Source organism: Linepithema humile, chromosome 4, assembly GCF_040581485.1.
Source record: "Linepithema humile isolate Giens D197 chromosome 4, Lhum_UNIL_v1.0, whole genome shotgun sequence".
Lineage (NCBI taxonomy): Eukaryota > Metazoa > Arthropoda > Insecta > Hymenoptera > Formicidae > Linepithema > Linepithema humile.
The window spans coordinates 21,467,311-21,479,922 of record NC_090131.1 but is presented as its reverse complement, the minus strand read 5'-3'; the positions used below and the strand labels follow the sequence as shown (position 1 = coordinate 21,479,922).

General features: G+C 42.0%; 1 protein-coding gene across 1 annotated transcript in view; it reads right to left on the bottom strand.

Annotated features, from left to right (window-relative positions):
- Positions 1-12,612, bottom strand: part of shg (shotgun) — a 139,385-nt gene that overhangs the window by 15,015 nt on the left and 111,758 nt on the right. Inside the window, exon 3 of the mRNA XM_012366889.2 lies at positions 1,390-1,463. Within this exon, the coding sequence (XP_012222312.1) occupies positions 1,390-1,463 (74 nt within the window). The remainder of the gene's footprint in view (positions 1-1,389; positions 1,464-12,612) is intronic.

Sequence of the window (12,612 nt, the reverse complement as noted above, 5' to 3'; positions counted from 1 at the left end):
TTATATACATAACCGGGCTGAGCTGCATTATTAATGATTTAAAAACATATCTCTAATATAGAATCTCTTATAATATTAACATTATTAAATAATAATATACAATAATATGGATGTGATATTTATAATTAACGAGACATTACAAATATAATATTAATTTATAACCTCCGCAGCTTCACAGCGAGTTGGACGATGTTCAAATAAAACATTGAAAATTTAAATGGTACTGCGCCACATGGAAACCACAAATTGCATTGCGGTTGCGCGAAATTTCGATACCTATCTGTTTGGAATTGACAAGATTAGGTCTCAAACAGCTTTTCCGTACGATTATAGTTCCAGCAATTCGAATTCTCATTCGGTTACCATTTGTCGAAGTGCCGTCTAACGAATTTCGCACATGAAATAGATTCTATAGTTCTCCGTCCGCAATTCGCGTTCCTAAATATCCCACGCTCTGCCGAGCGAACTTCGGTGTAACGTCAACGATTTACGAGCGATTCGTAAGCAAGTCTCAGGGGTCGCCAACGAAGCACTTCTCGCCGAAGTGTCTCCACGCCGCGTGAACGTACGGCGCGATTCGTCGTAGCGCGCCTATTCATCGAATCACGAGTGATTTCGCCCGTCTGCGACAAATTATTTATGCAAGACGATCGGTCGGAATAGCGTCGTGCCGGCGAGCACGTCGTCTCCACGTTACTACAAACGTAAGATGCTTTCGCTGTTGCAGTTTCATGTTTTAACAGTGACGAAAAAAATATCCGAAGACCGTCAGAAACCATTTATTTTTGCGGCTTTTTTTCCGTAAAATCGATTGAAACAAAATATTTGTTTTCTGAACGGAATTTAATGTTCCCGTCGCTACCTTCGTGAGTTCCAAAGAATAAAAAAATTAAATTTTACAATAAACAAAGTTGTATCGTACTATTCATTTTTTAAATACAAATAAAAAGGTAATACATTTGGTGCGCAATTCAAATTGCAGTTGAATCCAAGATTTCGTGAAAATGATTAAGATATCGTTAAATGACGAAGTAAGAATGCCGTATTTGCGCGATCGCGACTTTTTTTATACTCTGTACGTATTCAGCGACTGACAAGAAATTCAGGCACGCTCGTCGGCGTCACGTAGAGGCGACTGTTGACGAGCGCGGTAAATATTTAACTGTTCGGCAGATCAGCGAGGTAGAAAGAGAACGAATCCATTATCCACGCGCTGGAAAGGTGGTTTATACGGAGATCTTAGTAGATCATCCCCGGGATCTGTGGTGGTAAAAGGAACCGGGCTTGATGTCTGAGAGACAGAAGGAAAGGGAGTGTAAGTGGTGCGAGACGATGATAGTGGTGGGGAAGATGAGAAATCGAATCAAGAACGAATCGAGAAGCACTCACCGTTAATACCTCCTCGCCCTGATACTGCGATCTCACGTCCAGGTGTCTCGAGTGCCTCAATCTCGTTGCAGTCGCTGTAACATAAAGAAAGGAAGGTGAATGACGATATCGCCCATTAGGGATATTGCGCCGCTCGGATAGGCGCGGATCGCCTAAAGCCTCGTTCGAGTTTTAGGAATAACGCGTTACACGTGACACCGTTTTCACATATATGAGAAGAATTTGATTACAAATTAGGATAAATATGAACTCTCCTTCTTATCAATAATGTTTATGATAACGGCACGCGAAGAGAATTTATCGGTACACAAAGAGAATTTATCAAAGGCAAGATTATCAAAGCAGTAATTCAGAATTTATTTCATGATACATTGCAACATGGTATATTGCACAACAGATAGTTAATTAATACATTTAATATATATAAAAATATTGTAGTGTGAAGAATTCAAATATCTATTTTCGTCTGTACTGTGTTTCGTCGGATATTGTATGATATTTGAGTCGATAAAAATATATTCCGCTGGACGCAAATATATTCAATAATATATGTTCTTCTAAATGTTAAATTTCTAATGTTTAAAATAAATGTTGCTTTTGCTAATGTATGGCACACTCAACTGCTTAATAATTATTTCAGCTTGCATTACTGGTCCTGTTGCGTCTATTTTGTGCGCGAATTTTCTCCCGGGTATGCATTTTACATACGCGCGATTTAAAATATCAAGTGTTCCCCCGATACGCATTTTTGCGAAATTTCACTCCCACAATTGCGATGACACTCGTGCGCGCGTAAAACGGTGTAGTGCAAGCAAAATATATTTCCGTGAGAAAATTTATAACTCGCAATGTGAAACGATTCTAACTAAATTTAGATCCTAACTGCCGAAATTGTTAACTGAATTAGAAATTACATAGCTCTGGGCGATTCTCCTCGCGTAAGGATCTTTATGCATCGTTCGCGGAGAGATGTATATTTTAACAACACCGAAGAGCGAAGAATGTACGGCGGAATTAACTGCTTACGCTATCTCAAAACTATTCGTAAGTTACGTAAAGTAGGCGTTGCTAAAGTGGCATTAGAGTCTCTTTAAGTTAATGCACAAAGGCGAAGTGGAAGGCGCGTAGAAGAAAATGCAGACGTTAAGCGCACAAAAGTATTCACAGAGACACCTTGTTAGCGACTGCTTACATAGTGCATGGTTGATTGAGAAAAGAGAGAAATATGTTAAATAATTAATATAATAACAAACAACATTAATATGACAATAATATCGGCAATAACTTGTCGCCTTCGGCCAAAATAAAGCGCACGAAAGAAAAGCGGGTCAAAAGCGGCGTTCGTTTTACCGAACACTTCACGTCAATACTTTTAAGCGGAAACGAAAACGCTTCGTGTCACTCTTTTGTTAATACCAGCCGACCACGGTATGTGACGGCGACGAAATGCTGCCATTCCTACGGCTTGTATGGCCAGGCCACAATGCGGTTTAACCGCACTTAATGTCGGGCTCTATTCCGAATTTTAAGTAAATTTGTGCCGCCGTAAAAGCGAGACCGGTGGAATTGCATAAAATTTCGCCGGGCTCGCGAACGGTCACCCTCAAATCATGCTCCGCCACTACGAAATATGGTAAAGTGACAAAATAAATAACACGCGACAGAATGAGCGGGAAGCCAGGGCTGATATCTTCGACCATAAATCGCTTGCGCAGATTTTTTCCAACATTCTATCCGAGTGCATTGAGTTGTTTTCCCACCGCGCTCTTTTGCGCGCGATGTTGATTGGCGAAAGTCGCATATCCATGCAAATCAATCCACGCGACGTTAATGATTATTCATTGCAGACTAATTATGTTTCTCGTAGAAACTCGACACGCATCTGATTTATGCATATATTAAAATGTTACACAACTGTATAATGTAGGCATGATCGTGGACATAACTCCTCGATTGAAGAATGACCCGTGAAACTCTCGATAATTGAATTGGAAATTGTCCTCTCCCTTGCTCGCGCACTGTCTCGAAATCGTTCGAAACAATCTGAAATCGTTGACGTCATACACGAGTTTATCATCATTCGGACTCGATCGAGCGCATCACTCAGTGCCGCAAACCAATTCATCCTCTCAAACATAGAAATTAACACTTCGTCCATTATCATGTTCCGCTCCAGTTAAAAGCAACATCTGTAGAGGGGATTTGTATTTCCGCGGTAGAGTCACTGCGTTAAGCATCACCGCTTCATCCAGCGATGATGTCCGTTCCCTTAAATATCTTCGGCGGAAGAAAGCATCTCTTAGCCCAGTTCTTTCGTGCGCCAGAAATCCATTAAGTACTTCCGCTCGATATTGCACTTCGCTCGCAAGCTTCGCGTATTAGCGGAAAATTTTTATCAGCTTCCGCGTTGTATTTTACCGCAATTTTCAATAACCGCTTTTCGTAGTGAATTCTGTGCAACAAAATTATTTAAAAAAAAAGGCAAACAGCGACAGGATTGCATACCAATTATTGCTTCATCAAAAGGATTAATCTAGTGACTAGCACCAGTGATCACAAATCCCATTCGACTGTGCGCATCAATGGAGTGATATACATAAATGTTGATGCACATTTTTTTTACGAGATCCACTCTCTCTCTCTAACGTTGCGCTCAAATATCAGAGAGAAAATGCATTGACATATTCAACAAAGATTGCCATTTTTCATTACATTTATCATGAACAACGCAGCGGTAGTTATGGATATTAATTCTCCATCCAGCAAGTACGGATCGATGCCCTCCGCGCGACCCACATATGCTTTCAAAAATATTATTTAATAAAATAATCAAGTAAGAAAATAGATATTTTACAAATTAGTATTAATATTTTATATACCGCAAGTATCAGACATACGCTTCATAATTTCTGATATTGTAAAATTGTAAAGAGTCTTTTATTATAAATAATCCACGATACTTTGAAAAAGTTTATAAAAAAATTGGGATTAAGAAATAATAGGAATTGTAAATCTAAATTGAGAAAAGAGAACATAATACTAATTGTTTTGCGATCCGAATCAATTTTAACAAGTTTCAATAAATATTAAATGTATCATCGTTATTTTAAAACTATCAGAATAAATAAAAAATTGTATAAATGTAACAATTAATTCTTGTTATGCAGAAAATGTTATAAAGATTAGAAAATAGTAATTTAATAAAAACATTCGCCCGGTTTAAGTCTCAGTCTTAATATTTTTTCTCTCGCTGTTCCTTCTTATATTTGCCTAATTTGTACATTCTGATTCTCCGTTGTGAGATAAATGCACTTAATTTTAGTATATTATTAATATCTCAATTTGAGATCGGTGTATATTTAATGTCTCGACATAAACGAATAGTTTTCGACATGAAAAATAAAGTATTTTCGCACCAACAACTGCGACGATTCGGAAAGCCATTATCATATTATATTTGTTAGAAAATAAAGTTTGTTCATTACAATCACGCGGATGATTATCACAAAGTTATGTCTAATTTAGCTAGCCGCGTAGGAAGGGGTAATGAAATAAGAGACATGACAAGAGAAATTCATCCAGATAAGCAGACAAGAAAGAAAGAGACAGTATTCGCGTATTCGCGTGTCGTTGAAAGGAATTCGTGTCAATCGCGCCGTCCTATATTCTATTTTGTGCTCGAAGAGGCTCAACGACATTGATGTCACAAGCCGAAAACCAGGCACGTTATAGCGGATTACGGGATGGAGTCCGCCCGTGTTCCGTATCAAAACCATTTATCGAAACTATCGCCGGGCGAGATTTATTGAATTCGACCACACCGTGCCTCTCCTACCTCCCGTTTTTTCCGGAGGTGGCAACGCGCGATGCTCACTAATCCGAGAGTTACGAAAAATTCTCCATTCGTATATCTGTAGCGCCCGTACTGTCCAATCTCATCAATCGCCGGTCAAATCTTTTTTTTTTTTGCTCCACGATGTCGAGTAAATGAGAAGTTGATCGCTCGCGCTGTGATAATTGCTCTTCGATAATCGATCGATCGCGCGCCGGCGTCAGCTGAGAATTGTGAAAACATCGACACAGTTTATTTACTGCTCATGAATACGAGAAATTTATAGAGATATACCGATGAAACTCGTTAATTAATTCATCAGAACGATTCTGACAAATTTCTCGAAGGCAATTTCGCTCGCTTTGCTCATTGCATGCGCGAGTCATATATCCGGCGAAGCTGACAAAAAGAAACTACAATACAGAAATCACCACAAATCCCGCGCCGGTTCATTGTTTCCCGCTTTATCCGCATTCCGCGAGCGTGATAATGACCACCACGCCAAACCGGCGAATAACAACCGGCGCGATAAGTCCAAAGCGGCAAAAGTATAGCTGGCGTCGGTCCGGTCCGGTCCTTATCGCCGGCGCTCTATATCGCAAATTTTTTCGGTGAGACATCGTTGCGCCAGCGCACACACACACAGGCGATATACGGGTCGCGGAAATTATTAATTCTCATTTCACTAAGTGCACATTGAAGCCGCTCAGAGCCACGCGGCTTGTGTTTGCGCGGCGTTGTGTGTTCGTACTTGAGCAGAGCGTGCCGCGCCAGTTATTCCGCTAATACCCGAAAAGCGCGTTTCAGCGAAAAGTTTCGCCTAAATATACGCTACGTATGGATAATTATTATTATTTTTCGTATCCATGGCAGGTTTATCTCAGCGAGAGTGCCCCCGCGATAAAACGTATCATTAACTTATCTAATTGGGTTAAAACATTTTCCAAATTTATCGTTTTTTCTCCGCGTTATTGCACGAACGAGTTCCCGTCTGCGACGTGTCGCAACCCATAATTCCGCCCGGTTTCGCGCACATATATACATACGTGCCATTGAGAATTCGCGTCGGATGCGGGGGAAAAAAGAATTTATGAAAATGCGGATTTTCCCTCACGCGCGGAGCGCGTTCAAATAACGTGTTTCGCGAATTGGCCAGTCGCGGCGGCGACAACAGGATCGACCCCGGGAGATGCCATTTCCGGTATTATCGTCGGCGTGGCGTTATCAGCGACGTCATCGGAAAAGCGTCAACTGTAAAAGGATTCGCATCGGCCCGGGAGCCGTTTCGCATTTTTCATATCTCGCCCGGGCGTCGCGGCGTAGCCGCGCGCGATATTTCCTGAAGCGGCTGATACGCATCTCTGGACAATCGCGCCGCGTCGGAATACGAATAGCAAAAAACGAATTTATCCCGATAGTATCGAGCGCTCATTATTAAAAACGAAGCCAATTGTATTCCCCACTTTTTCAACCCGTAATCGCAGCCGTTTGTTGTGCGCGCGAATGCCCGACAAATTTATTAAAAAAAAAAAAAAAAAAGAATTAAAAATCGCCCCGCGATTCGAGTGTGATGTCATGCGCAAAAGAAGCTTTTGTCGCGCATTACGCAATAACCGTGCATCGGGAAACATCGAAATTTCCTGCGCGACCGATTTGGATATTGTCTGATTGTTTGCCCAGAATCGCGTATTTATTGGATCAATTACGAGCGGTGAAGATTACAACAGCCCGGCTGAAAGCGGGCCAGATCCAAGAAGATACCGAGAAACACGTCGCCGTCCCTGATTCCGGGCGAGTATTACACTCGGGTTATTGTCAAAGTTAGATGCACGCCGAGCAGAAATGGAGTAGGAAAGCGGCGGGTCACGAGCTAGCTCGCTAATTAGATTCGGTCAGTGATTGCTCTTCCCCGTTAAATAATTTCCAAAAATACAAACGCGAGAATCAAAATGTCGAGAGATGGACACGCTTGTTCGACCAGTTGCAATTTAATTAAAACGTTGTGAGAAAAGATGTGTTAACGTATGTGCGTAATGCGGAAAAGTGAATTAGTTCCGCGTGCTAATCTCTTGCGAAACGACATGCAGCAGTTTTCGAGGGAAAGATGGCTAATAGTCTCGCGAGGCCGGCGCGACTAAAGCCAGCTTGTACACGCGACGACAACCCGGAAGGGTATTTATACGTCGCGCGCGGGCGCACGTTTCGTTTAGCTTAACGCTTATGCAAATTCGGGTTATCCTGTGCACGCATTTCCGTGCGCCGTAGCTACGTCGCGTGAATATGTTTGACGTATTGCTCCGTGCTCGCGACCCAGTTCGTTCGTAGCTGCGAATCCTCGAGGGTGCCCAAATCCCATATCTTTTTCCGCAATATCCTCGACGGCGACGCTCGGTTGCCGAGAAAACGGCGGGGGGACGGCGCGCGGCGAATCGTTGTCAGTTAATTTCTTAAAAGATCACCCGCGGAAGGGTGCGGCACACGCCTACCATTGTTCACGAGGTTTATCCAAAGAGAGAATTAATACGCGATAATCAGGTCATCGCGTCACGGTGCTGATGCACCAACGTGACAATAAGTAACGGCACGCATGTGAAACTCGGACGTGCCCTCCTCGATTTAAAACGAGATACATAAATAAAAAGTTGAAAAACACGAAGTATAGAGAGTAATAAAAGTAACACTAACGATACTAACGATACTGCTTCTAGGCGATCCGTTATCAGCGACGATCGCGTGATAATTGAGGATTCTACGTTACGTCAAGTAGGTTTCGAAAAAAAGGATTCTTTCGGAGTTTCAAAAAGTTGTAAATTGCTGCACCCACCGGGGTGGGCAACATCGATCTTCATTCTGCACGACCGCTTGTTATACAACACTATAAAAGATATAACCTTAATACCGCGATATATAGGGCACGAAGATACAGGATAAAATAAGGTATTTTCGTGATATAGAGAATACTGTCGTAATTTTTCAACCCTTGTCAATCTACTTTGGCCCTCTTGGGCAATCTATTTTATACCGCATCCAGGTCCATTGTGAACTGAATATTGCGTTATATTTCAGGTATTTTTGGTAATAGTAGTAATAGTGATACTTTTAATAGCATAAAAATGCAGAAAAAAGTTTAACTTAATAAACATTGATTGATTGATAAAATCGATATGTCAAGTATTGTTTGAGAATTAAATAAAAAGCACAGAGTTATTTTATTTCCTAAAAGTTCGGATTTTTGTGATACTAAACGGCACGTCGTGTTAACCGTGCTGCGTCGAGGAAAACGTAGCTATCTATTTTCTTCCTAAGTAAAAAAAAAAAACTTATTACAAAATGACTTGCATCACGAGAATATCCTATTTTACCCTGCATCGCAGTTTATTTTAGAAACTCGACAAGAGCGAAAATATTACGATGTGCCTCATTCGGTGTTGCGGCGCAAGATTCAATCGAGAATCCCCGGCGTGCTGATGCGGCATGTACAGCACGATAGACGATTATAGCCGACGTCAGTTGCGAAAGGGGTAAAAAGCGAGCGGAATGACGTACATACGCGACGTGAAATAACGCGTTAAGGGCCCGCGGGCGGACGAGCGGGCGGACACCCGGATACGCCTGACTGCGGGCGAACGTGTGCTGCCTCGTGGGTGCATTATGCACCGTAAGTGCATTCCGTATCGATAATCGAAGCTAAACCAGGCCTCGCACACACGTTACACGCGAGGGGAGGGAAATACCGCCGCGGTATTTCTCCACCTTTCCGCCCTCTCCCCAACCTGGCGCCGCCGATGACCGTCGTCTCTCAACGCTTCTCGCCCACGCTTGTTCGTTCGTTCGTTCGCTCGCTCGCCCGCTCGCTCGACTCCCCTGTGTGTGCCCGTTATGGATTACTGTCGCCGCGCCTAACTCAATTAAACCAACTTGCCGACTACTTTGCCTCGCGGCCTCGCAAGGCCCGAGTCACTCTCGCGCTCGCTTGTGCAGCACGCCATCATATGTTGCGCTCCCCGGTGCGCCGTGGCAGTCTTGATATTCCTCACGCGGCATATCGAGGTCGATCTTTAGCCACTTAATCAATCCTTATGCTCCATCATCCTCTTAAGACTAATTCTCGTTCTTTTTTTTCCTACCGCAGGTCAGAACGGTATCTAAAGGTCTTCAATAATAACGACATCCAATTAGTGAATTGTTGTGATCAAATCAAATATTCAAATCTTCGTTATCAATGTTGTACGAGCCAATAATGTCTTCTACAGATTGATAGGTATATATACGGTAAAACATTCATCTTCGATATTCAGTATGACTCCAACTTTTAAAGACGATATATCGAAAACTCGGGTTCTTTCGAAAGTCTTTGCATACCTTTCTTTCTACGAATTTATCGTGAAAATAAATATACAAAAAGATGGCATTAATTGAAAATGTAATTTTCATTTATTTTTCCTATTACTTTTTCTCATTGTTTCATCAATTAGTCTTTTTATTGTGAAGATTCGCTACAATTTAATATAAAAGAATTTTAAAAACGCAGAAACTTTTAAAATAATTGAATCAAAATGTCTGAACAATTTTGAAAATATATAACATTTTTAGAGATATCGTAATGAAAATAATATTTAATATATACTTTGAATCATATTAAATTACAAAACTTTTTGACGATTCCTGATATGTACATGTAATATAAGAACTCGCATAAATTTAAGCATAAAAGAGAACATATTGAAGCATTTATAAGGTTTATCGCCGCTTATCTGCGCCAACGAAAAGCAGGAATTATCGTCGTAAATTGCTGAGACTTCGAATCGTATATGTGCGTGCTGCTGCGGATTTGCACGATGTAACAGTCGCGCAAACAGTCACCGTGTAAGAACCTCTCCCCTTGCATTCGCATTTGTCGGCGTGAAGACGTGCGAGAGTAATAGCACGAAATATGCGTCGAGGTACAGACAATGTATGAAACATTGAAGCTAAAACGGACTGTTAGAAGTTAACGAACGAAAAAACAGCTCTAAATCCGCTTCATTATTCACCTCATCCCGATAAAGGTCTTGCTACTCATAAAGAAAGTAAATATATGCATTAGCCGACATCCGAATCTAACCGAAAAGTTTAATCTTAAATATAGAGTAAACGAGATTTCAGTAATTAGAGAAATAATTAAAGATAAAACAATTTCATGAAATAGAATATTCTAGTATTTCATATTTAATCTTTAATTAACAAAGGTAGAAATTCTACATGAAATAAATTTCCGACTACAAGCGATATTGACATGTGTTATGTTTTTATAGATAAAGGCAAAGTTGTCGAGATTGATTTTTGTCAAATGGTTCTCGCGGTTGTCACGAGCTCATGAAACGCAAGATTTTGTTGTGACACGCCGCGGTTAACATTTGGAACATGCGTCAACAAATTACGAGACAAGCGTCGAAATCACGGAGCGCACTCACGCGTCGTAACGGTCGCGAGACTAGCACATTACTGCCACGTTTTATAATTTATTACAAGCCGCACGCGTTGTCGACTCTGCCTCATTTAATGCGCTGAAAGATGTGTGTTAGTAGTATAACCGCGCGTTTTCCACGCGTGTCCGGGCGGTTTTGGAAGCAAGGCGCAGAGTAACGCCCGTTCATAAAACGCAAATTTTAAGTCGTCACTTTTGTAGCCTCAATAAAGAGCGAGCATGTAGAGATATGTATCATCCCACGCTTGCCCGTGATACGGAATATAGCCGCTTGATTGACATCTCACCGTAAAAGTGATTGACACCGAGATTACGGAGTCGGATTACATCGAATGCGTAGAGAAATGATCGTTACAAAAACGGATATTGATCTCTTATCAAACATATCGGACGTCTCTCTAATCAGAATTCCAAGAAAAGGCATCTGCCAATAGATCTGTCAATAAATATTTCTCAAAATTAATAATTGATATTGAGAATCAGACACGACGATAATCCAACAGGCGACGATTGTAAGTGTACAAGCTATAACGGGCGCGTGGAACGGATTTATTTCCACACCATAAAAGCGTTAGTACATGTTGCGCGGGCGAATTGCTGCTTATTCCCACAACTCCGGCCTTTTGTATTAATGTTCTGCGTCGCAAATAGCTGAAGACGTCGAAAACATCATTGAACTTTCCAAGTTCGATTAAGAGATAGCAGTTATCTTTAGCCTCTCCGGTAGCCTCTTTTACGACAGAAATTGACGAAGATTATATTTATTATAAAATCGAATATATTCGTAATACTAAAATAAGAATCGTGTTATTTAAGAATAAACGTTTTACAGCAACATTATGGTAAAAAATATGTCTGAGAAACAGCTTCATAATACGTGTCTGACCAGCGGAGAATGCCGCATTCCCAAAAACACCGCTTGAACGTGAACACAAAGAGAGACGGCGGAGATCACGGCTGAAATGCTTTTGTGTCGTCGGATGAAATTTTAGCTTCGCGTGACCTGTCGTGTCGGGCCACGACTACCTCTCATCGTTCTCTCTCACCTGCGCTCTTCTTTTTCTACGTCATCCTCTCCATCTGGCGTTCTTGTGTGTCGTAAAAAATAGTAAAACGCTGCCGCCGCCACCGTCGTCGTCGTCGTCGTCGTCGTCGTTGTAGTCGTCGACGTCGTCGTCATCGCGTGTGCGGTTATCATTATCAACGGTCGCGTTGTGCATCCCGCCGCTCGGATGAGTATAGGACACCTCGATATATAGAATAATCAACGGGCGCGCGCCTCGCGGTCGTGCACCCCCGATATAGGCGTGTGCCGCGAGTACACCTATACGTTTCCCGAATACAGCCATAATGATGCCGCCGCGCGTTACGAACGAGCGCGAGATAAAGTATCGCGCGACCGAGAGTGCTCGATCTCCGCCGGAGATGGCAATAAATACTTAAACCTGCGAGATACGTAGGAAGTGGCGGAAGAAGAAATTTCCGGCTACGTATGATACCTGAGCCACAGAAAATCAGCGATGTGGAATTTTTATGACGAATTCCTTTGCGATTGCCCGACTTCTATTTTTCAACTGGATTTCTAACAGCGCATTACCCGACACCGTATTATCCAACGACGACGATCCGGCGAATTTCTTGCTCCTTCGACAATGTTCGAAACTAATTTTCTGCGGAGTCAAGATTCCCCATTGTTGTCCGCCGTAAGCACGTAAAAATCCGAGAACTCGTGAGCTTGCCCACTAATACTTTCACCGGGGAACAAAGAGTTAATATAGTGGGTCTGTTTGATCTACACAACGGTCTGACTGCTAAAACTTTTCCATTTTGTGCTAGAAGCCACTTAGAACTCACCACAGCGATAGCGCGAAGAAATTGCTCCGCTGCTATACTGCACGCGAACGCCCGCACAGTACTTTCTTTG